The 26,409-nt window shown below is 40.3% G+C and overlaps 1 protein-coding gene across 1 annotated transcript in view; it reads left to right on the forward strand.

The window, feature by feature from the left end:
• Nucleotides 1-26,409, forward strand: part of LOC141228177 (uncharacterized) — a 781,624-nt gene that overhangs the window by 677,967 nt on the left and 77,248 nt on the right. Inside the window, exon 11 of the mRNA XM_073667298.1 lies at nt 15,992-16,074. Coding sequence (XP_073523399.1) covers nt 15,992-16,074 — 83 coding nt within the window. The remainder of the gene's footprint in view (nt 1-15,991; nt 16,075-26,409) is intronic.

Below are 26,409 nucleotides of genomic sequence, written 5' to 3' on the forward strand. Positions count from 1 at the left end.
GTTAATTGTGATCCTTGGAAACAATTTCTTAGCTACTAAAAGGAGACATACAATGAAGTATTATTCTTTTTTTCTCAACCTCTGACATTTCTGGTTCTAGGAATTACTCTTTTTTTGTATTGGAATTAGCTAGTGCAAACAATTCATCACGGCAAGATATCTGGCGCTTGCAGCACAGAGATATGACAGCTGTTAACTCTGTAATGTTCAGCTTCCTGGGGAAAGAAAATAACTGTCCTGATAAGACCCTGGCTCATTGTGAATTTAGGTATTATGCAGGGATTTTCTTTATTTGGAAATGGGATTTCTGTAAGGCCATTTTTTTTTCTAATACATGAAAAAAGGCCTCTGTTTTTGTTCTCATTTTTATCAATTAACAAAACACAAAATGAATGAACAAATAGAAATTTGAATCAAATCAATATTTGGTGTGACCACCCTTTGCCTTTAAAACAGCATCAAACCATCAATTCTTGTGGGTACATTTTGAAGGAACTTAGTAGAGATGTTGTTCCAAACATCATAGAAAACTAACCATAGGTCTTCTGCAGATATAGGCTTGAGAAGATACTGATCAATCATGCAATACCATCGAGGAGGAGGCTTATTGACTCCTAATTTATTCTATAGTGGGATGACCCCAAGCTTACAGCAAATTTCATTAAGAACTATCTTCAGCGTAAAGAACATGGAGTCCTGGAAGTGATGATATGGCCTCAACATCGAGTCTGTCTGGGATTACAAGAAGAGACAGGAGAATTTGCGCAAGTCTACATCGACAGAGATCTGTGGTTAGTTCTTCAAGATATTTGGAGAAACTACTCGGCTAAGTTTCGTCAGAATCCAAGAATAATTGATTTCTTTGATGCCATTTTAAAGGTAAAAGAATAGCCCCAATAAGGGGAATCTGTCAGTAGGATCAGCCCTCTTATCAGTCTATATGGGCATGTAGATCATAGGAAGCTGAATAAAATAATACCTTGATATCGGCAAACTGATGTCTTATTCCAGAGAAACCCACATTTTTCTTACATGTAAATGAGTTGTTCCAGGCTATAGGCCGGACACTGATCTGCATGAGACAGAATCTGCATGTACCTTTGGAGATGAAAGTGGGCCCCTTTATCACCTGGGCTCCTGTGTGACTGTGCAGGTTGAAGAAAGAGTTTGTCCACTCCTAACAGTATGTGAGTCACATTAGTAAAAAAATACACAAAACATAATCCTAATGTGCATCTCTTAAACAATGGTTCCATCATAGATCTTAAAGAAAAAGGTTACAATCAAGAGTTGAATTCAAATCTTTATCAGGTTCCCTACCTGACATGAGGGATGCCTGCAGTGTAGCGCACCTGGGAAGAATATTTCCACTGTAATAGCCAAATATTACAATTGTCGGATCAGGTTGACACTTAGGCCTGATGCATCATTTGTTGGGTTTTTTGAATCACTTTCCTTGTTTGTCTTGCGGTATCAGCTTCCATTTTTGGCAACAAATTCATCAAAATGGTGCATACAATGAATTTGACATAAAGTCAAAAATGGTCTTTTTTTTCTGTCTTAAACTGTTTTTGTGACTTTTTGGCACCAAAATTCGGATATTTTGCAAAATGCCACAAACATTGCGTCATAGTACCTGCATACTCAAAAATACACAGAGAGGTAGGGGTGGGGTAGGGGGGATAGAGTTAAGGTTTCGTCAAATTTTGTGACTTTTTTAAAAGTCTCCATTGATAAATCCCACCAAAACTTCTGGAATCGCTAAAATCTGCCAACAAAGCGGAAAACAAAAACACAGGCAGGCAAATATAAAATGAATTAAAAAAAGGCACAAATAGAATAGGGAATTGTCTGCAAACAAAAATAAAAAGCACAAAACACACAAAAGGCAATGCTGAATCAGTGCCATAGTGTAAATGTTTCTACCGTATGAGACTTCAGCCCAAGTTAAGACCTGAACAGTGGTGAATGTATGTTGGTAGTCGTTTCACAGCCTAGAATGCTGCAGACCTTACAGATGAATCCAGGATTGATGAAACACAGTCAGAAAGAGAATACTCAATCACATTCAGTGACGTACCGGTGATGTCATCTTTTTTTTTTTTAATCAAACAACTTTTATTAACAACTGGCAAAATACATTTCAGAACCATTTGTGGTCACACTTGCATTATACAAATTATATACATAAGGATTATAGACATACACCACTATTGTTCACATATAATTTGAACACTGAATATTTTAACCCCTCTGATCCCCCTTCCCCCACACATCCCCCTACCGGTGATGTCATCTTTACCCTTTTTATTTCTTCTTCATTTTGTTCAGACCTTCATGACTCTTCCACCTACATTTCGCCTGTGTAGACTTTGCTGCCTAGACAACTTAGGCTCTTCATTTTTCTTCAGCAGATTCTCATCCTATATTCAATATATTCAATGATCAAATTGTTATAGTGCCACACATTGTGTCTCTTAACAAGAATTCTGTGCCCTTAAAAATAATACAAAGTGTGCATCTTGTAAATAATAGCGCCATACACTGTGTCACCGGAATGTGCGAAACAATGTGTTCACCTAAAAACAATATTATCACACATTGTACCCCTGTAATTAATAGCGCTACACACTGTTACTCGCAGAAACTCCTATACAGCTACATACTGTGGTCTGAGGTGCCCTAGAGGAGAGTAGCAGCGAGAGTTATCACTTTTCAATAGAGATAGCAAATTGATTTTAAAGGGATTGTCCGAGGAATCTTTTTTTTTCTAACATCCTGGAAATGCACAAACAAAAGACACCCCTGATGAAGCTCCTGCTACTCCCCTTCCAATACTGCCATTCCCCCATCGGTCTCTACTTTTGATTGCATCGATGAGATCTCATCACATGGACATCTGACTACTATACTCAGTTACTGACAGTAGCAGATCACGGCTGTGACCAGTGATTGACTGCAGCAGTCACATGTCCCTGTAATAAGAAGAAACTGGCAAAGGACAGTATCAGAACAGGAGCAGCATTGGCTCAATGAAGTGAGTATTGCTTTTTGTAACTCATTTCCAGCATATCAGAAAAAATATCACTCTCCTGATAACCCCTTTAACCTATTCATAGATGTTTGGCAACAGAGCAAGCGACGCAGCCAACAAAACTCTACCAGAATAAGCAGAGGACAATATGGTCAGAGGCCAATATCGTCAGATAGCCGCAATTTGCATCCATCAACATTATATTCTAGAAATTTCTGATAGGTAAGGGTTCTTTTATGCGACTTGTGCTTATTGTAAAAATGGCCCTTTAGCGGGTGAGCGTAGGAGCAGAGGTTGGCCTGAAAGTGTGCAGGTCCCTAAATTGTAGTTCATGAACATTGTGGAAACAGCTGAGCGTGTCCTTATTCCTGTTAGCCAGACAGTGCCCCCATAACAGTGCCAGCCAGACACTTCCCCTTACTGCCAATCTAACAATGCCCCCCATAAAATGACAGCACTTAAAGGATTTACCTTTTTTTTTTACTATGTGCCTAAAAACTAACAGACAGGTAGTTGGTAACTACCTTGGCATACCCTACATGGGGTTAGTGTTGTCTGTATTGAGGAGCCTTGTCCTCCTTTCTGTAGCCCCTTTTCCTGTGTATTGTATATTATGTTGCATCTATGATTTTATTATGCAATCCCAATAAATATTAGACTTTTATATCTATTCATTGGTCGGCATAATTCCTTATATTCGTTATGGGTTTGCGGTTGTTAACTACATGCCCGCTCTAGCCAATGCCGGCTCAGAGCGATTCCTGCCAACAATTCTGCTGTTCTACGTCAACGGAGCAGTTCTTCTGGGCAGCTCTGTCGATGGGGCGTGACTGCTGACATTGTGCTGATTGACAGCCAGCTCCCTACAATTGGGCAGCGGGGAGCTGGTTGTCAACCTGCGTGATGTCAGCAGTCATGCCCTGTTAACAGAGCTGAGCGGAAGAGAAGCTGCTGCTCTATTGACGTGACATCACCGGAAACCGCCAGTAGGAGCGATCTGTCACTCTCTGTGCCGGCAAAGATCGGCACCAGGCACAACAGGCAGGTAGGTAGCAACTACTTGCGTGTTAGTTTTTAGGCACATAGTCCTGGATAAACCCTTTAGTTCTGAATGCTACATCTTTCTGTCCTGTTGGGACACAGAGGAGTATGTGACCGGCCAGGTGATTGCTGACTGCAGTCCTGATATAGCATGCATTATGCAACACCAAGCTTCTTTTATAGGATTGAGAGTAGGGTTGCCTGGGAGTAGAAACATTTTCAGGGAATTCTCAGTGTAAGGTTGGAAATAACTGCACTAGAGCGAAGTTATGTTCTTAAGCATTTTGGTATAATTTTTACCATCTGCCCCTCATGAAACGTAATCGTATGATCAAAAAGGGAAATGTCTGTTTTTCTGACTGGAGAGAATAGCGCGGCGTGCAGAGGTGAACCTTCTGTAGTTTTGTAGCTGAGGACATAAAGCTCAGCACTAAAAAAAAGGATTAGGCTAACCTAGCCGTCTTTATACCCTTTATCCTTTTCCCGCTATAGAATAATATTATTTTTTGATATTCTTTTACAGAGACTTTACGTCTTTGCATTTGTTTTGAAGAAACATATTCCAGCCTAATATTCTCTAGGCTTATCTACTACATGTATCTTACCATTACAATTAAACAAAAGCAGCTAGCAGGCAGAAGATAAGATGAGATGTGCTGCAGAGAATACGAGTTCCAGGGCAGCATTGTCAATGCGCGCCTGCTATATTGGCTATTAACTGTGTGCAGCATGCAGCTGCGGGAAAGCAGAAGAGAGCCAAGGAAGCATCTGCTTAGCTATGGCAACTCCCTTTCTATTAAATGAGAACTTCTATATCAGATTCTACTTCCAGCTGGTAAATAATTTCTGGTTGCTTTCCTTTATATTATTTTGCATAGATTATTGCAGCAGAATGCTCAAGGACTAAAATTTTGCATATTTTATTGGTTCGATTTTGGGTTATATTTTCATCTGTCACTTGAAAATAATTAAATCAATCTTCTAGTCAGGAGCTCAGAACTGATATGTAACTCAGGATTTACAGAAGTTGATTACCTTGTATTAATTTTCCTCAGATATTGCTTCTCCTTAGCTTTTTAACCTAGCTCGAATATGGCAGAGCTGTAATCTATGACTCCAGTTTAGCTCCTGTGCCTGCACAGAGTCTGAGGTAGTGTCACGATGCTGTTGTCTGACAACCTGGAACCAGGGGCTCCTACCCTGTCCCTAAAACTAGGGGAGCCCTATCTATTCCTGTTCCCCATGTTACTTGAGATGGCGAATATGCTGGTGCCACGTACCTTGCTGTTCTCCTGAATCAGCCCTTATCTGTGCCCTCCCCCACCCAAGGAAGTGGGGAGGAAGAGGAATAGTGTATGTATATATACAAACCAGACAAACAAGGAAGGACGTACAGGGACAAGTGAAAATACCAGTCACACAAAATATGCACTCACAGACAATAGCAGAAAACACCGAAGGGATTACCAAGGAAAACAAAAATAGAAGAGGATGGGACTATGCACACAACCAAAACTCCAAGCAACAGTCACAGAACAACTCTACTTAAATGCCTCTACCAAACACCAACACCTACACTCCACTCCTCACCAGGCTGTACAAGACATTACACTGGCAATCCCAGATAGCCAGAGCGGAGTCTATATAGGAGGGCAGAGTGGCTGATGCTGCTCAGCTGAGAACTTCCAAGAAGGAAGATACAGAGACTCAACACTGAGCAGATTAACTCCTTCACTGCTGAAAGAAACTAGCACCATTTAATACGAGGGAGAAGTGCTTTTATTCAATGCAGAAGTATGTGAACTAAAACACTGCAGTCTTCTGACTCCTGTCTGTCTCAGTAAACCTGTTACAGGTAGTCTGAGACACACCCCCTGCCTCATTATTGGTTCATCCTGCTTCTATTTCCTTTTCCCTGCAGCTCTTCTTCCTCAGATTGGCTACTATGTATAAACATAAGCCAATCACAAGCTCACCTGTTAATCAATGCATGGGGAGCGGATTGCTACTACAGCAGGAGCAGCATGATTAGAAGATACAGATTACTAAACTACCAGAGAGAAAAAGATGGTAATTGGTGCGCATATACTGAGGGTAATTGTCCTCGGCCTCAGTAAAGTTCCTTCTATTAAACATTCATGTGCTGCTTGAACTTAGTCATAAACTTTTTGCCCCTTCTATTTGTTCTTTGACAAAACATTTTGAGAATTTTCCGCCAGTTCTCTATGGAGTGTAAGGGTCCTACAGAATTTTCATGCTGGATGGCTTCATTGGCCTTCTAACCTTTTATATTCTGAGAGCTCAGTTTTACTTTTACTAAGATAACAAAATTAGCTGTTCAGCACAAGGCCATAGGGGTTTTTGTGATTATTTATAAAAAAACAATAACTCCATTTCGCTATATTGTTGTTCAACCATCTTCTTTATTATCATCCACTTTACTGTACAAAATCTGTATATTTCTGGTCATGTGCCCTGCTTTCAGTTAGTCTATTGGCACTCTTATGGTAATGGAAAAAAAAGAAGATAAGAAGTCCTCTTGGTAGTGCCACCTTCTACCCCACAACTTATAAATTGTCCCTGAACTATAAGTGCTGGTAATCCTCCAAAAGACTGGAGATCTAGAGTCACTAATTGGTCACTTCTTTGTTCAGTTTCGGGTGGCCACAGCTAAGTATACAGTAGTGCTGTAATAATATTTATTAGTTGCTTTCCCTTTAATTGTTATTGCTATATAGCTGTCCATATTATATAACTTCATTGAAAGTATTTTATAAAATATGAATGTTGTCTTCCTAATGAAGTGTAATATCATTTCTCACAAATACTTAGTTTAGATCAAATCAAAATGAGATGGTTGACATCGCTGACCATTTTCAAGACGATATACTGTCAGCGTCTCCTCTCACTAAATATATATGCGGAGTCTAATTAGCTTACATAAGGATAAACACTTTTCACAATATGTTCTTAGAGTACATTCTTAGAATACATTTAATAGAATTTAGTGAAATCATTTTTATGTTTTATGTTGATCTGCTTCATTTCTCAGAGGGGTTGTCTGAGTTTTTTCTACATTTATGGCCTCTCCTTAGGATAGGTCATCAATGTCTGATCAGTAGGGGTGCAACACCCAGCACTCCACCACCTCTGATCAGCTGTTCCCGATGTTGGCGGCGGCCAGAACTGCTCAGTTATGGAGTTGCGCAGCACAGCTCCATTGACTGTATAGTGGCCGCGGCCAGGTTCTACACATCCACCCCCTATTCAAATCAATAGGGGATGGATGTGCCGTATCTTGCCGAGGCCACTATTCCAACAACAGTCTTGTGTTGTGCAGCTCCGTAGCTGAGCAGTTCCAGCCGACACCACCGATCAGATATTGATGACCTATCCTAAGGATAGGCCATCAGTGCTATAGTCCAAGACAACCCCTTTAATTTATTAAACTAAACGTCCGGTAAGCCAGTTCTCCCCCTGGGTTGGTAGTTTTCTTACAGTAAACATGGGCAACTTTAGCAAAAGTTGACAGGTTGTACAGCTACTGGCTCAATGACAGCTGGTGTGGAGTGACTGCTCTCCCTACCATTTACAGATCATGATCTAAGGAGTAAAAGCTTCTCTGTCCTATCTATGTTCCTTTGCATGGCTCATTCTGCCACGACATGAGTGCCAGAGCCGCAATCAATGAACAGAACAAGAGAGAACAGGACACAAGCCTGGCATCTTCTGGGAATATACACACTGAGGCTTGATGTGACATTATGTAGTGAACGATTCTTTTCCTGTACTACTTGTTCTTAAATGAATAATGCAATGTAAGAAAAAATATATGGCTGCATATGAGAATAAATTTAGACTAAGGCTATAGTCACACATCTGTGTGCTGTCCATTTTTTTCTTGGACAGCACACTGGCCTATAGAGCTTCATTGATCCATACACACATCTGTTTTAAAAAAGGATTTATGTCTCCAGCCTGTGTGACTAATATTTTTTATTATTTTCAATTTTGCTACGAGACTTCAGAGATCCATCCAAGTTCCATCTATGTTTAACTGATACATTATTAAAGGGTGTATATCAGTAGGATCAACACTCCTAAGCCGTCTATATGGACATGCAAGTCATTGAAAGTTGAATAAAATGATACCTTGATATCTGTCATGTGCTGTCTTATTCTAGAGTAATCCACATTTTTCTTAATATGTAAATGAGCTGTTAAGATCTATGGGCCAGACATAGATCTCCCTGAGAATCTGCCTCCAGACCTTATTATAAATGAAAGGTGGCGTTATCAGTGTGAGACATGTACAGTGGCATGTAAAAGTTTGGGCACCCCTGGTCAAAATTACTGTTATTGTGAACAGTTAAGCAATTTGAAGATGAAATGATCTCTAAAAGGCCTAAAGTTAAAGATCACACATTTCCTTTGTATTTTAGGCAAAAAAAATATATATATACTGGTATATATATTTATATATATTGTGGTAAAGCAACAAGCTTTGCTGTATGCGGAGGTAAACACAGGATACTGTCTCTTTAAATTTTGGGTTAGTTTATTCAGCAGGCATAAACTACCCGGTAGTCCATAAAGAAAAAAAACAAAGCCCATTCGGCTAAAGAGACAAAAAAAAAATAAAAAATACAAAACTTGTAGCAGAGTCCGTATCTCGGCCAAGGTCTGGGCACTCAGAATTATGCACACACTGGTTCAGCACAGCACGTGTTAGCTCCACTCTGGAGCAGGTTTGCCCAGGTACTGAACCCCTCTGAGTGTCAAGGCTGGCTATTTAAAGCCCAGAGCACTCCCTGGATTGGAGATAGGGTGGATAACTTCCCGTCCTGCACTTCATTATCCACTAAAAACATTCCCTTGTAAACCTGGGCCCTTAACCCTCTCTGCACTTAATATGCAGGAGAAACTTTCATGTTTTCACATCACTGAGGCCAATTTCATTCTACAGTGACACAGTGCCTCAGTGACCTCATTCTACAGTGCCTCAGTGACACATATCTCCCTTCCGACGCACTACCAGTGACCTTGTCACTATATACACTACCGTTCAAAAGTTTGGGGTCACCCAGACAATTTTGTGTTTTCCATGAAAACTCATACTTTTATTTATCAAATGAGTTGCAAAATGAATAGATAATATAGTCCAGACATTGACAAGGTTAGAAATAATGATTTTTATTTGAAAGAATAATTTTCTCCTTCAAACTTTGCTTTCGTCAAAGAATGCTCCCTTTGCAGCAATTAGAGCATTGCAGACCTTTGGCATTGTAGCTGTTAATTTGCTGAGGTAATCTTGAGAAATTTCTTCCCATGCTTCCTGAAGCCCTTGCCACAAGTTGGATTGGCTTGATGGGCACTTTTTGCGTACCATAGGGTCAAGCTGCTCCCACAACAGCTCAATGGGGTTGAGATCTGGTGACTCTGCTGGCCACTCCATTACAGATAGAATACCAGCTGCCTGCTTCTTCCCTAAATAGTTCATGCATAATTTGGAGGTGTGCTTTGGGTCATTGTCCTGTTGTAGAATGAAATTGGCTCCAATCAAGCGCTATCCACAGGGTATGGCATGGCGCTGCAAAATGGAGTGATAGCCTTCCTTATGTAAAATAAATCCCATTTACCTTGTACAAATCTCCCACTTTACCAGCACCAAAGCAACCCCAGACCATCACATTATCTCTACCATGCTTGTCAGATGGCGTCAGGCACTCTTCCAGCATCTTTTCAGTTGTTCTGCGTCTCACAAATGTTCTTCTGTGTGATCCAAACACATCAAACTTTGATTCGTCTGTCCATAAAACTTTTTTCCAATCTTCCTCTGTCCAATGTCTGTGTTCTTTTGCCCATATTAATCTTTTCCTTTGCCAGTCTCAGATATGGCTTTTTCTTTGCCACTTTGCCCAGAAGGCCAGCATCCCGGAGTCGCCTCTTCACTTTAGACATTGACACTGGCGTTTTGCATGTACTATTTAATGAAGCTGCCAGTTGAGGAGCTGTGAGGCATCGATTTCTCAAACTAGAGACTCTAATGTACTTGTCTTGTTGCTCAGTTGTGCAGCGGGGCCTCCCACTTGTCTTTCTACTCTGGTTAGAGCCTGTTTGTACTCTCCTCTGAAGGGAGTAGTACACACCATTGTAGGAAATCTTCAGTTTCTTGGCAACTTCTCGCATGGAATAGCCTTAATTTCTAAGAACAAGAATAGATTGTCGAGTTTCACATGAAAGTTCTCTTTTGCTGGCCATTTTGAGAGTTTCATAGAACAAACAAATGTAATGCTCCAGATTCTCAACTAGCTCAAAGGAAGGTCAATTTTATAGCTTCTCAAATTAGCCAAACCGTTTTCAGCTGGGCTAACATACTTGTGCAATGGTTTTCTAGGGTTTTCTAAGCATCCATTAGCCTTCTTACACAGTTAGCAAACACAAAGTACCATTAAAACACTGGAGTGGTGGTTGTTGGAAATGGGTCTCTATACACCTATGTAGATATTGCAATAAAAACAAGACATTTGCAGCTAGAATAGTCATTTACCACATTAACAATGTATAGAGTGTATTTCTGATTCATTTAACGTTAGCTTCATTGAAAAAAAATGTGCTTTTCTTTCAAAAACAATGAAATTTCTAAATGACCCCAAACTTTTGAATGGTAGTGTGTATGTATGTATGTATATATATATATATATATATATATATTTATTATTATTGTTACTATTCATATACAGTATATTGATAGATGCCAGTCCTGCAGAACATAAAAGAGATCACAGCACAGTTATATATAGTAACTTACAGCTGATGTTCTTTCTGATTAAATTGTTCACTTTTCCCGTCTTTTCCATCTGGCCCAGACCAACACGACAACTCCTCCTTCCAGAACTCAGAGTCTCAGGTCTGCAGAGATCACAACAACGACAAATTTGACTCCTTACATTTCAGGCCCCGTCCCCATCTATTCCCAACCTGCACAAATGCCTCATCCTGCTGATACCCCAATACTGAGCCTCTGTTGCTGTATGTGTACCTATTACTGCAACTGGTGTGTGCCCTCTAGATGGTAAAACAAACCTCTAGAATATAGTAATGCCGTGTACAAGTGTCCTAGAAAACAGTGACCACATTTTGCCTTCTAGAAAGCAATAATGCCCTCTGTGTGCCCCTATGACAGTCATAATAACCTGAGTTCCCCTATAACAATAAGTGCCCATTTAAGATTTAATAATGTCCTGAGTCTCCCCCCATGTACAGCTCCCCTCTACACAGCATGATGCTCTCTTATACACAGTATAATTCCCCTTCTCTGTATAGTACCCCACACAGTATACTGACCCCTTAGTAGCCCCCAAACATTGGGCTTCAACATTGTATGATGGCCCCCACACTGTGCAAAGAACCCACATCATCTCCCACGCTGTATGATGGCCCCCAGACTGGGCAAGAACCCCACATTATCTCTCACACTGTATGATGGCCCCGACACTGTGCAAAGACCCCACATTATCTCCCACACTGTAAGCTGGCCCCCACACTGTGCAAAGACCCCACATTATCTCCCATACTGTATGACCCTAACTGTAATCCCCACACTGTACAAATAGCATATATATAGTATAATGCCCCCCATAGGCAGAGTCTGTAGTATAATATCCCCCATAGGCAGAGTCTGTAGTATAATGCCCCCCCATAGGCCGAGTCTGTAGTATAATGCCTCCCCATGGGCAGAGTCTGTTGTATAATCCCCCCCACAGGCAGAGTCTGTACTATAATGCTCCTCCCTTTCCCATAGGCAGTGTATGTAGTATAATTACCCCCCCCCCCATAGGCAGAGTCTGTAGTATAAAGTGCCCCCCCTCCCTCATAGGCAGAGTCTGTAGTATAATGTTTCCGCCCCATAGGCAGAGTCTGTAGTATAATTATCCCCCCCATAGGCAAAGACTGTAGTATAATGTGCCCCCCCCATCATAGGCAGAGTCTGAAGTATAATGTGCCCCCCCCTTCATAGACAGAGTCTGTAGTATAATGTGCCCCCCCCCCCACCCGGGCAAAAAAAATGAATAAGCATGATACTCACCTCTCCTCCTCGTTCCTTCGCTGCTCTGAGTGCCGCGCCCGACCCGCACATCTTCAGCACAGTGGGCCAGGTGCCAGGTGATGACGTCACTGACGTCAGACTCAAAGGGGACTAATGGGAGAGGGAGCGTCGAGCGTCACGCTCCCTCTCTCATCAGTGAACTTGCGGCGGTAACGGGCGGGGGGCCCCATGTTGGCACCGGGGCCCCCCTCCCCTGCTCAAGGGCCGCATATCGGCCGCCAGGCAGTGCAGGGACATCGAGTCTCCCTGCTTTGCCCGGAATGTAACTGTATCGGCGTGCTGCACATGCCGGATACAATTGCACAGTGTAGCTCCAGGTGGGTCCCCTCAGAGCGCGGGGCCCGGGGCCACCGCCCCCTCTGCCCCCCGATAGCTACGCTACTGAGTATAAGTAAACCATACACAATCATGTACAAATGAAAAAAATCTTTGATTTGATTCCTCGTCTTTTTTGTATATTCTTTATGTAGTTACATTGTGTTGGTATTGTTATTTATTTGTTATTAGTATGCCATGTTTTGTTCATTTGTACATGTATCGTTTGTGTATTAATCACATACTATTGTTTTATTTTCAAGGGAACCTGACAGATAATACATGCAGCCTGATCCGCGGGCCACATGTATCAGACACTGGCTGCATGATTTCAGCCAGGTGTGTTTGACTCTGAAATACTGCGATGTTTCAGGGAAGAACATACTAAACCATGGAGGACCAAGCTGCATGGGAGACTAGTCGGACAGGACGGTTCCTGGCGGCTTCTCCTCTCCCGCTGACAGTGACAACCTGATCTCTTTCTGTGTGCGTATATAGGGGAGACATGTCAATCCAGTGGAGCGGGTAGAGAGAAGTATGCCGCAGCATTTCAGAGTTAAACTTACAGCACATGGCTGAAATCGTGCAGCCAGTGTCTGATATATGCTGCCCGTGGATTAGGCAGCATGTATCCGCTGTCAGGTTACCTTTAAGGCTGTGATCAAGGTTTGGAACAGACCGAAACTTCAGCCATCCCTTCTATTTCCACATGCTGACTTATCACTAAAACTTAAAGGGAACCTATCACGTCCTAGTTACTATCATCACTGCCCCCATTGCTTTGTTAGTGATGCAATGTGCATCACTAACAAGCTTGTTTCATTAAAATCGGTGGTAACATAATGATTTTATAACTTTATATACACTTTGTCCTACCTGCTCGTATTCAGTTATAGGGGTGTGATTCTCATATTCATGGGCAGCACCACATTCACTCACTGCTGGCGCCCCCCATGTATGTGAATACTGCTCCTGGCAAGGTTGTGTCTAGATCGGAGTTGATTTTTTTGTGCTCCTCACTTTAGCCTCCTATCTAGACGCTTCACTGCTGAGGAGACTAGATGGTAGATGCTGCAGTGAGGTCCTCAAAAAATCCCCTCCGATGTAGACAGTTCAGCACTGACACCACTAGATCGGGGTAGATTCCAGGATCCTCATACTCACTGCTGTCTAGTCACCTCTACGGCCTTTTTAATGTTTTTCTTATGCTTTTTTACGCAATTGCTCATGTTTTTAATGGAGCAAACATCACAAGTCAAAAATTTTCTTTTTTACACTGTTATATAATTTATGTATTTGGGCAAAATTCTTTTTTTTCCTGATTAATGAAACTTACATTTTTATTGTCGCTTTATGAAATATAAAAAATTCCCCTTATCGCTGATTGTTCAGTTTTGCCAGAATGTGACTCTTCCCATTTGTCCACAGTCGTGTCCGCAGCACCGACATTGTGAAGAGTGGACGGAGCTCCACGGGAAAAAGACGTAAAAGAGCGCCCCCGACAGTCATCATAAATGTACAACACGGAAGTGACAAATTATTACAGGAATGTCTAAGGTCACTGGAGAACACTGCTGTTATCATTTACACCACTTTTGTGATGTCAATTATGATGATTCTGTCAGCTGCTCCGTCACCGGCTGAGACTTGTGGACATACAGGAAAATTTGAATTCTATCAAAACTGAACAATCAGAGCTCTGTGTAATTTTTTATATTGCAGAAAATGATAATAAAAAAACTCACTTTATTAATTAAAAAAAAAATATTCACAAAGTGGCCGAGCTTTCTCCCTCTTACCCTTCATTAAAGGGGATATCTTTTCCTGTCGTTCAGCTGCCTCTGCTGACGTCACTTCGACAGAGCGGAGACTTCTTTTCCGCTCCACTGTGTAGACAGGGCGAGACTGACAACGTCATTCTAATTGACAGCTGGATTCCGACTGTCTAATTGGGGGAGAAGCCTGTCAATCAGAATGAGTCGGACATCATGCTTTGCCCCGTCAGCAGAGGCAGCTGAATCTCCGACAGGAACGGTCTGTGACTGCTCTGTGCCGGGGAAGAACGCCGCCGGGCACAGGTAAGTAGCAATTACCTGCCTGTTAGTGCTTAGGCACATTTTTTGTTTTTCATAATGTCTCGGATATGCCCTTTAATGAAGGGTGGGAAGGGAGAAAGCTTGGCCACATTGTGAAAACATTTTTTAATTAATAAAGTAAGTTTTTTTATTATTACTTTCTGCAATATAAAAAAATACACACAGCTCTGATTGTTCAGTTTTGATAGAATTAAAATTTTCCTGTATCTCCACAAGTCTCAGCCAGTGATGGAGCAGCCGGCAGAATCATCAGAATGTACAGCACAAAAATGGCGGAAATTATAACAGCAGTGTTCTCCAGTGACCTTAGACATTCCTGTAATAATTTACTGGGCGGTGCCAGCAGTGACTGAATGAGGGAATCACACCCCTATGACTGAATACGAGCAGATAGGACAAAGTATATAAAGTTATAAAATCATTATACTACCACCGATTTTAATGAAAAAAACTTTTTAGTGATGCACATTGCATCACTAACAAAGCAATGGGGGCAGTGTACATAGCAACTAGGACGTGACAGGTTCCCTTTAAATTTCATATTTATGTGAGTGGCGTGGCATTTTGCACTAATTATGGTTGGCACTTAACAAAATTCAAACCTCTGTGTCAGCCGTGATAAATCTCAGAGTATTCCTACACCCGACAACCACATTGTCATGTAAAAGTGTACGTTTCCCCTTTAAATAAACTTTTTTTTTGTCCCTAGTCAGATGTATTAGAACTAAAATTTATATTACTTGCATGGCAATTTCCAGGAATAGTTTTGCATATTTGATCAATCATCTCTAACTTGAAGGTCAGTTATCATGGTCTGGCATTAATGGCATTAATTTAATTTATATGATTTATTAAAAATGCACATATATTTCCTTCAGATAACTGAGAAACTAAATGGGATGATGTAATTGATAACGGCACAGATACTAGTCAGTTCACATCAGACTGCTTACTGATCGAATACATTTTCAGTTTTGAAAAGCTTTATTGTTTAGTACTATGTGGTCTATTCTCTTCAAGAATCATTTCGCCAGATTCTCCAAATCACAGATAGATTCATCACTCCATAAAATACTATGAGGGAAAAACTATTTGCCGTTGAGTTACTTCTGCAATCTGCTTTCCTTAGACGGCTCATAGTGGCAGTGGAGTGGGTGCGGGTGGAAATGCAGTTCTAAGTGCGTAGGTGGGGAGGGGGTTCACTGAGGATGCAAGGGTTTGGGGGCTAGAAATCTGATGGGTTGGTGAGATCTGTGCTCAGGAGATTATTGTTATTGTGTCTCTTGAGGACAAGGATTTGGCTTGCAGCATTCCATTCCATTGCACTTTGAAGCGCTGATTTAGCCTCACTGAGCGGATAAAATTGTCTCATGCAATATCTATTTTTTTCTTCAGATTATAATGGCAGAAGAAATTAAACCTTTGAAATGGTATCCTTGTGTGTATCTGGCTGTATCTCTGTTCCCCCTTCTAAACAGGTTAGTACAATTTATTTGTGTTTTCATTGAACAGTGTCACAAACAAATTCCTACCGTAATTCTGACAGCTTCAAACATAGTGTCTGCCTTTCAAAAATGGCACCTAAGGTGGGATGCAAGGGGTTTATTTTGTTCTTCTGCATCTTCAGAGTCCACTAGGTCTCCATGGCATTTTAGGGTGTGTTGGCGCTCCCAAGCACACTGGAAGGGGTGTCTTTTAACGTTTCTTTTTAAAGCAACTTGAAATCTGTCAACAAAAATAAAGACTTTCAATTTGCTAAAAATATGTGTTTCTTAAAGGGGTTGTCCTCTACTGAGACAACATCTTCTTATTTACCATATTCCCCCACATAAAGTTATAACAGCCTTTACTTACCTCCGGTGGCGGCGCCATTCCAATGACATTGGCTCTGGGTTTTCCACGGCTTGCATGACATTGTTATGTCATGTGAGTTCTGCAATCAATCACCGGCTGCTAGTTGGCTGCTTTTGCTTCCTTTGGACGAAACTGGCATCTGGAGGAATTGAGAACTTCAGCTTCTCTCTGACTTCCTCTGAGCAGCACGTGTCTCAGTGGTTACACTGTTACTTTGCAGCACTGAGGTACTTGGTTCAAATCCCACCAAGGACAACAAGTAGTTTGTATCTTCTCCCTGTGTTTGCGTGGCTTTACTTCTGGTACTTCAGTTTCTTACCTCATTCCAAAGACCTACTGATAGGGAATTTAGATTGTGAGCCCCAATGGGATGGGGATGACAATGTCTGTAAAGCGCTGTGGAATATGATGGTGCTATATAAGTAAGTAAGCATTATAATACTTAAGATACTCAAACTTACTGTATTTTCTAATCGTAAGAAATGTCTTAAAAAGTATTAAAATTGAAAAAGTCTTTGTGTGGCCATAGGAGCAAGAGTTCTAGTTCTTTTTACTGCAGGTTTCAAACTATCAAACATCTTTTAATTAAAATGTAATCTGTCAATAATATCAACACCCTCAAACCATATACTGTACATGGGCATGCATGTCTTTGAAATGTAAATCTATTGACACCTTTATATATTCCAACTGTTGCTGCATTCCTGAGTAATCAGCATTTTCATTTACATTAAGTGTACTGAGTGTGACAGAACACTTAAGGAGGAGGTTTCTGCACTGGGCACCAACCCCTTTAACTTGAATGATAGCTCACTGTCTGCTTTATTTGCCTAGTGGCTGACTTTAGGTTACACAGTGAGCTATCAATCAGGCTAAAGAGGCTGATGCTGGGTTGGTGAAACAACTTGCTGAGGCAGTGGCTTCTTCTGTGCTCTTTCACATTCAGAGCATATAATACTTAATTTGCATATGAATGAAAAAATACTAATTTTTCAGGAATTCAGCAACTGATAGAAGATATAAAGGTGTTCATGGATTTATATTTTAAAGACCTGCATGCTCATATATGCATTTTTTTGATGGCTGGAAGGGTGATATTACTGACAGATTCCCTTTAACACAGTTTTATTACTGAAGACCCATAATGCATTTGAGAAACACTTTATCATCACATAGGTTCCCATATTATGCACATCAATCAGAGTTGAACACTTCTACCATACCATTGGTTAGATATAATTTATTAGCCAGAGACATAATGCTCACAGCTGTTCAGGGTTTATTTTTCCTCATCAGTTTGGAGAAGGGTACTTAATGGCTGGTAGAGATGCCTATGAAGCAGCTCTAATGGCTTTTGGTTCTCTGTACAGTCGAGGGACAAGTACCCCCAAATAGTTGTACATGTATAGGCGTCTGGTTCCGCTAATATGAACTAGATTTCTTCTTTCTGGAGCTAATTTGCTTCCTTTTTCCCACAGAGCATTGACTGATAGTTATACAACCAACTGGATCTGAAGACCAGAACTAGCAAAATTAAATGTGGATCCCAATTGATTGGCTTATGACATGCTTAGTTGTCTTCCTCTCTGAAGAGGCAATTTGCATATTTATTTTCCCAGAGGAGCATGCATGGCATATAAGTCTCCTCACTCTGACATGCCAGGCCTGGCTTGTCACTCTCCACAAGGAGAAATGTTATCCCTTAGATCCCACACTTACTTGAAACACATCTACATTTTCCGAAGAAACGACATATTAAATAATATTTAAACAGCTTTATAATTTTTAAAATATTTGCACTTAATTAAAATTAACAGCCTACTTAATTAAACCGGCTTCCTCAAAGGCCAGTAAGAAAGCAATTGCTGGAAGTTACAGGCTATTGTCTCCTCTAAAGACTGTGAGGCCTGACATTATTGCAAGGAAAAGGCCTCAGTAGAAGAGTGCCTTATCTCCAAAATGTGTGCCTGTCTTGATAACAGAATGGAAAAGTAATCTCTAAACACACTTGTTTGCCTATCATTGAGAATGCAATGGTGTTGTTGCTGGGCTACCATTGAACGCTTGACTAACTCACTGGAACTCAGCGTCTTCCCCATCTCAAGCGATTATTGTCCTGACTGTTTTGACAATTCCGCAGAAAAGTGTATTTATCATTGAATGATTGAGATGGGAGTTCAAAGAGCAAACAGACCAATGCACCTAGGGTGTCTGCAGACATCTAATGCATGTCAGGCCAGTCCAATGTGACATTTTCTGCCTTTCATGTAAATATACTGCATGAATGGAAAAGGAGATCTTTGGTCTAGAAAATCATTAATAAGTATTGAAACTACACATTTTATTACATAACTGTATTTCGAAACCTAGTAAAAAATACTCATGCCACTAGCTGTTGGCAAATCCTGCATGTTTTTTCAATGGGGAGGTGGGAAAAAGTCACTGTCAGGAACCTCTGGTTCTGGCTATCTGCCCTGAGAATGCAAATTTGCTCTCCTAACAAGGGCTACTTTTCTAGAACCGTAATCTGGAGGTTTATACCCTATAAATCAATATCCAACTTTTTAACGAGCCTTGCAACATGACCATGCATATCAGCCAAGCCAGACACTCATTTACAGTCAGCTGTTTCAGGAAATTTTTGCCTCATCGGTGTAGACCATCATTTAGGTGACTGAATGAGACACCCTTGATGCAAATTTGGGGGCTTTCCCCGTTATACACTGATGAGGGATGAGCAATTACCTGAAACAACTGTATGTAGATGGGTCTATATCCTACAATTACTCAACAGCAAAATATTATAAAAATAAAATTGTAAAGTTTACAAAATGATCCTCTATTGAACAAGCACTATATAGAAAACAGCAGTCTATAGATGTGTGTCTTGCTTGGCGAATATCTCTACTCATATTGCAAGGCTCCTAAAAGGGCATAATAGGTGGCACTAGTGAGATAGTGTCCCTTTTTTCTGGAAGTGAGATTGTTTCCACCAAGCTTTGGTAATAACTCTAAGCAATGCTAGTATCCTTAAGGTGAGCTGCCCACCCCTCCAAAGATGCTTCAAGGGCATCTCATTCAACTAGCTTAACCCTGTTCTACGCTAATGAGGGGCAAGTACTCTGAAACAGTGATCTGCATATTGATGTCTGGCATTGACTAATATCCCTAGTCATGTTGCCAGGCTCATTACAGGGTTGGTCAGTGACTTATATGGTGGCCACCAGAAATTAGCGAATCGATTTGGAGGACCCTTGTCCAGTGACCAGACCAGTATTTTGTGGCCGATGGATGGAAGTCTGTGTGCTGCCTCCTACCTACCGGCATCTGTGACTCTTCTTTTAATTAGCTGGTTCGACGATTTGTCCCACTCACGACGTTGTGCCAAGACAGGTAATCAAAAGAAGAGCTGGAGATGCCGACAAGTAGGAGGTGGTTTGCTGGGCTCCCGTCCAGCAGTAATGGAATACTGACCTGGCCACTGGACCACATGACCATGTGATTTTATTTGCTTATATTTAGTGGTCATCCCCAATAGGTGGCACTAGCCAGATAGATAGATTTTCTTTAGAGAAAGAAACAATTTGCATATCTTTTCTCTTGGAGCTCAGCCAATAAGGCTCCACACACAGCTGCTGTGTTCCCTCCTGCCCCAAACTTTCCCTTAGAACAAAAACTGGGTGTTGAAATTCAACATACCAATCCTTCTTTTGCCAAGTACCATCTGCCATGGTATTAGTCGGGAGGCCTTGTTGAAATCAGCAGGTTTGGACGACTTTGTGCTAATATCTACACCTTAGAGATCTATAGAAAAATAACAAGTAAGGTTGGGGTTGTGCACATTGCAATTTCATGTTGGGAGCTATTGGGATTCTACTATAGGGGCTATCATGGAAAATAACATGAATTACTTTTTTTTTAAATTCTGCTATGATTTTTTATGTTTTTTTTTTTCTACCACAGTATTGATTTTTGTACTTCATTTAAAAAAAAAATCCTGTGATAGCAATAGAGTGTTTTGGTGATAGTCAGTGTGAGACCTCTCTGGCGGCGCTCATTATGGGGAAATATAGATTAATATAATGCATTGGGTAGTTGTGTGTGTGTTATTTTCCTGCCACTGAATTATTCACAAAGCGGATGGTATATGATTCATTTTCTGCAGCATTGACGACTTCATGCTGGTTAAAGCTTAATGCATATGTGTTCAAATGTGACTGAGTCTTCAAAGGAAAGCTAAGCAAATGCTGCCAGATAATATACTATTACCATGATAATTATTATTATTATTTGTCTTTGTGTGGTTATGACAGGTTATCCTTTCACACATTTTTTTTTTATAGCATGATGACATACCCTCCAACGTTCATGAGTTGAAAATTGGTACAACCCCCCCTCCTCCCGCCATACTTGTGGGAGGGGGAGGGGAGTCTCAGCAGTACACAAGCCAGCAGCGATTTCCAAAAGACTGTGTTAAAAGAACTGAATACAGAGGAAATAAGATCATTTCTGCATGAAAGCGCCTTGAATAGCCTTTTGGGATCAATGGAGTTTGATAACGTAGAATCCTGACTGCGATGTTGAAGCCCTAAAAAGCAGTATTAGTTATATTTAGGCACATTGTATAATCAGAAATATAGTGTCAAATTTGGTACATGGGTTCTCTCGAAATGATACAATAATATTAGGACGTAAGTTCTAAATTCTTATTCGCAGAGTGGGAAGTATGGATTACACCATAGCGCTTACCATGGCATTCTAGCATGTTGGAAAAATGTAATCATTTCCCAAGTATTTTTTTTGTTATTTTTATCATTGTTTTTCTTTTTTTTTTTATTTATATCACAATCTATAATAACAAAAAAGCAAAAATAGTAATCCCCCCAGCACAAAGGTTCTTTTTTGGCTTCTTAGTTTTTGTAGATTATTTGTGCCCTATGGGGACATTACTTATATTTATACTTGATTAAGTTGCCAAGTATCGGTAATCTCTATAGACTCATGCTTCCTGTCCGCTCAGGAAGAGTTTTCAGCAGGCTTATTATAATCAGGGACAGCCTTATAATGACCGGTAACACCTCTATACACAGCGGATAACACAGGATCCACCAATCACAATAGATGTCACAGCGGACCCTCCCTTCATAATGACCTTTGCACACACTCATCAGATGCTTCAATACAAAGGATAGGGTTTGAGTCAGTCTTTTGCAATGTGCATGGGGATTTCCAGGAACAACAGGAAGTTAAAAGTCTAAAATAGCCCCAGTGGCCACTGAGAAAATGGCAAGATTCCTCATTTTTAATTCAGATTGTGATAAGGAGAAAAATATTGCCATTTTTTTTAAATACATTTAACACAAAAACCTGATATATTCAATGGGTATTTTTTTGATATTTGCTTTCCTTTAAAGGGTGTCTATCTGCAAGCTTTTGCAACATAATCTGACAGCAGCAAGATCTAGTTACAGAGAACCTGATTCCGGCAATGTATCACTTAGTGGGTGCAGCAGTGATGATAGAGTCTCAATTTTCTCTGCTGTCGTTTTAGCAGAGCTCAGAATGTTGAGCCCTGTGTAACCTCACCCACACCACTGATTGGCAGCATACTGTGTACAATGTATATTAACAGAGAGCTGCTAATCAGAGCTGAGGGTGTGGGTGAACTAGGAGGCAGGGGAAGCTTGTTCTGTAACCATAATCTCTAGCTGATAAAACACTGATTGTAGTGAAACAGCACAAAACACAGCCCAGTAAGTGACTATCGCTGGAATCATGGTATCTGTCCCTACATCATGAAAATCTCAGATTAGGTAGTACAAATCTGCTGTCCTATTAAATATTGTGCAATATGGTCATTCCAGGATAGTCTGTTAAAGTGAGAATAGTTGAGGGGCCTGTTATCATAAAAGATTCATTTAATGTAAAAACTGGATTTAAACAGTAGATAATTTTCTAATGAAACATTCCTTGAAAATGTTAACAAAAATGTATAATAGAAAAATGAATGCTCAGGTATGGTGAATCTATTTTGTCTTATACATGTAGTCCAAAAAAAGAGCCAATTAAATAATGCAGTAAACATATTTTGGGTGGTATAATGAAATTACTTTAGGGACCAATTAAAGTCAAATTTTTGACAAATAATATATATTTGGCATGTAGCATTTAGCCCAATTCCTAAGTTTTCTAATTTCTCTTTACAGATAAATGATGTAATTGCTGTATGCACTAGAAACAAACACAAAGATTTAGGCACCTCCACAGGTGATCTAAGGCTGGGTGACTGTTAGATAATATCTTTATTCTTTATCTTTGAGCAAAAAAAAAATCATGGAACTCTCTATAACAGAGAGTAGAACTTAAAATCCAGTTTCCCTCATTTTTGCTCCCAGGCTGTAGTGAGACCAGCTGGAACATTGGCTGATCATGTCCTTGCAAGGAACTCATTAACAGTATGAAATAATAGCCAGTATCCAGTGTCCTGTTAGAGACACTAATAGGAATTGTGCATGTTCGAGGAAAGAGAACAAGTACATTGTTAGCACTGAAAAGCCGATGAAACAGTTCTGAACAAAATTACCCCTTACCAGAAAGAAGAAAGATTCATTCCGAAAACGTTGGTGGTCTTGTCTGACTGGTTAACTTTATGCCTGGGTTGAACTAGATTCACCCATTGACCTGACAATGACCCAACAGTTTCCTAACAAAGGACTTGACGTCGGACTCCGGCCTCAGCTGAGGGCACTGTTGCCTTTTCAATGTTCTCGGCTGCTGTGCATGTGAGTGGATCATTTTCCTTGTCCTTAAATTGGAGTCAGCGACTCTGGAAAGCACAGTTCTGTTCTTGTAGGTTTTTTATTCTACATCCTCTGATCTATGTGCAGAATATTGAAAAAAAGCATCTACATAGTGCTTAAGTGTGTAGTGTAGGGGAATGGGAAACCGTTCTGGAAACATATTTAAAAAAGGTGTATATGTTAATACAGAAAAAAAGAATACTTGCCTCACTGTCAACCTAACAAAACAAAATGAATAATAATTTGAAACTGTTAATAAGTGAAAATCATACAAGGGGAAGTGCTAATATTTTTGAGATGGCATATACTGTTCAGTGAACTAGAAATAACTCTATTATTTGATGGCATAACTTTAAAGAAACACTCCTCCCATCAAATATACTCTCAATATATTGCAATCATCATATTATATAGCACTGTGTGCTTACAGTTGCTCATTTTGCCTTTCTACCCAGATAATTCTTCCTTTTTCTCTGCTCTATGTAGAAACAGGAAGTCTCTATTCCCTACAGAAATCATTCTCCTCTTCAACCTCTGACCCAGCTGCCTTCTCAGCCAGGGACTTTTGCAGTGACTCATGAGTCATACAAGGAAAATTGACCTCCAGTTTCTACATAGAGCTTAGAAAGACTCTGCTAATTTTTAATCACATGATGTCATAGACATAATGGAAAAAGAGAAGAATTAGCTGGGTAGAAGGGCAAAATGAGCAATTGTAAGTACACAGTGCTATATAATATGATGACTATAATATATTAAGAGAATAAAAATGTTGATGGGAGGAGTGCTTCTTTGAAGAGTTGTCCAAACTAGGCAGACAATATTTCAATGCTATATTGGGGCACATGGACATAATAGAGGGAAGGTTAAAGCTTTGTTCTAAAAAAGAGTGCTGCTCAGTTAGAGAAGCCCTCATGGTGGATAGGGCACATTCATGCGTTACACGAGTGGCCATTATTTGAATGGCTGGCATGTAATGCTACATTTAGTTGCTGCGTAGGAAATGTGTGTGTGGCCCCAGCTTCCCTCTGATCACTGGGGGTGAGAAGCCTTGCTTGATTCTTTTTGAAAAGTGGGTTATCTTATTGATATAGCCCCCATATTGGCGATGTTTACCCATGGATGTATCATCCATCTTATACTAAGATACAACCTAGTTGCAGCTGTTTTTTTCAATAATGAGAATTGAAATATGCCAAGTACCGTACATTGTTTATTGGTAGTATTATGGTTCTCATGGCTTCTCGCTGGAGAATACTTTTGTGCCTGACACACTAGCATTTGGACAGGCCCTACCTAATGCCTTTGACAAACCAAGGATTTTTTTGTGGGTGAGGGTGTGAAGTGTTGATTCCGTCCTAGACCATTAACTTTGGATATGTAAGAAGTGTAGCAAAATAGAAATGGATATCTATGGATATTTAAAGAAAAGAAAACAATTCACAATTTTTTTCACTCGCCTTAAAATGATGATGGTGTATGACCCATGGTTTAGTGAATCCTGCATTGAGCAGGGGGTTGGACACGATGACCCTGGAGGTCCACTCCAACTCTAACTTTCTATGATTCTATGAAAGGTAGAAGTTCAAAGAAGAAAAATTTAATGATGGAATAAAGTACAGAAGAAACAAACAGAAATGGAAACAAAATTGATTTTTTTTCCAAAATAAAGTGGAATTTATTGATGAACACATATGGGACGTGGTCAGATCTCAACTGAAAACTATAATGTGTCCTTGAGGCATTGGAAAAATTAGAGTTTTGCTGGCTCTTTCAGAGACTACTGAGCCCCTGGTAAAATAAAAAGGAAAGACTCGTGTGCATAATAACCCAAGATAGATTTTTGTTTTCTTAGCAAACTGGGAATGTTATTATCATTTCAGTAAAAGTCTGAGTCTCCAAGACGAAGAGTTACACAAATCCGTGTACACCAAAGGTGGAAATGGCTTAGTCTGGGTGATCTATGGAGTGTGTAAAGGGAATCTGTCAGTAAATTTAACCTCCCTAAAATGTTTATATGAACATCTAGGTGCCTGAAATATAAATGCATTGATATCTTTCTGTATGATCTCCATAGCAGTATTCTGGAAAAATGTATGATTTAGTGATTATGCAAATGAAGCTTTGTCCCACATTAATTACATATTTAGTGCTTGCCTCCCTCTTTTGATGGATAGCTGGCCATCTCACTGACGTCAGGCACTGGGTAGGAAATCTTGTGTCTGCTCATGTTGCCACAGTCCTTGTGGCTGCGCTGTAAGGTGCTCTACCGAGGACACTGGCTTTAGTGTGCTGTTGGGCATACGCCACCCATCGACACTGTGCACCCGAACACTTCAGCGTATACCGCATCAAGTAGCGGCACATAGTCCATTAACATAGTGTGGGCATTTCCATGAGAAGATCACACAGTGCATGTTGCCAACGATACACGTAGTGATATCTGTGACAAAGAGGGTTAGAAACAAAAAGTATGGGCATGGATGAGCATACATCTTTCAGGACTAGGTGACACATGACTCATAAGGAACAGAGTACTTAGACCTCCTATGCGCCCTAGCTTCATAAGCTTAGCCCGAAAGACTGAGTGAGTACAATAATAAAAATTACATGTTCAGAAAAAGCCCAAAAAATATTTCAGGGATACATTAATAGCATCACTGGAAATCATCTGACAGATTCCCTTTAAGAAGAAGAGTCCCAAAGTCCCTCAGAAAACTGATGGTATATTTCTTGTTCTGGATGACTTGATAGCAGTGTAAATTTAGCATTTCATATGAGCAGTAGTTTTCCACCGTAGTCAGCATTGCTATATATTATACTATACAGTACATTTTCTTACTTGACATTTTTAGTTTAGTTACCTCTGTCACTGAGATAAAATCCGCCATTTGCGTTGGCTGTATGATAGCTGACCTTAAGGCTTAGAGGAAGATATCACAGCTGATGGGACAAAGAGCAGCCAAAAAGGCAGGATGACAACAATCAGAGATACCAGAGGAACAGATTTGATGAATGGGTAACAGAGTAATAATGAAATGCCCATTCTGACAACTAGATTCTCTGACTTGGATATATAATATCAGAGCGGTGTAGTCAGTAACTCCCAGCTCTATGAAGCAACTGGAATGGACCCCTGATTCACTATTTCTAACTATT

The sequence above is a fragment of the Phyllobates terribilis genome, unplaced genomic scaffold, assembly GCF_046119375.1.
Source record: "Phyllobates terribilis strain yellow unplaced genomic scaffold, ASM4611937v1 Scaffold_2__4_contigs__length_985480577, whole genome shotgun sequence".
Taxonomy (NCBI): domain Eukaryota; kingdom Metazoa; phylum Chordata; class Amphibia; order Anura; family Dendrobatidae; genus Phyllobates; species Phyllobates terribilis.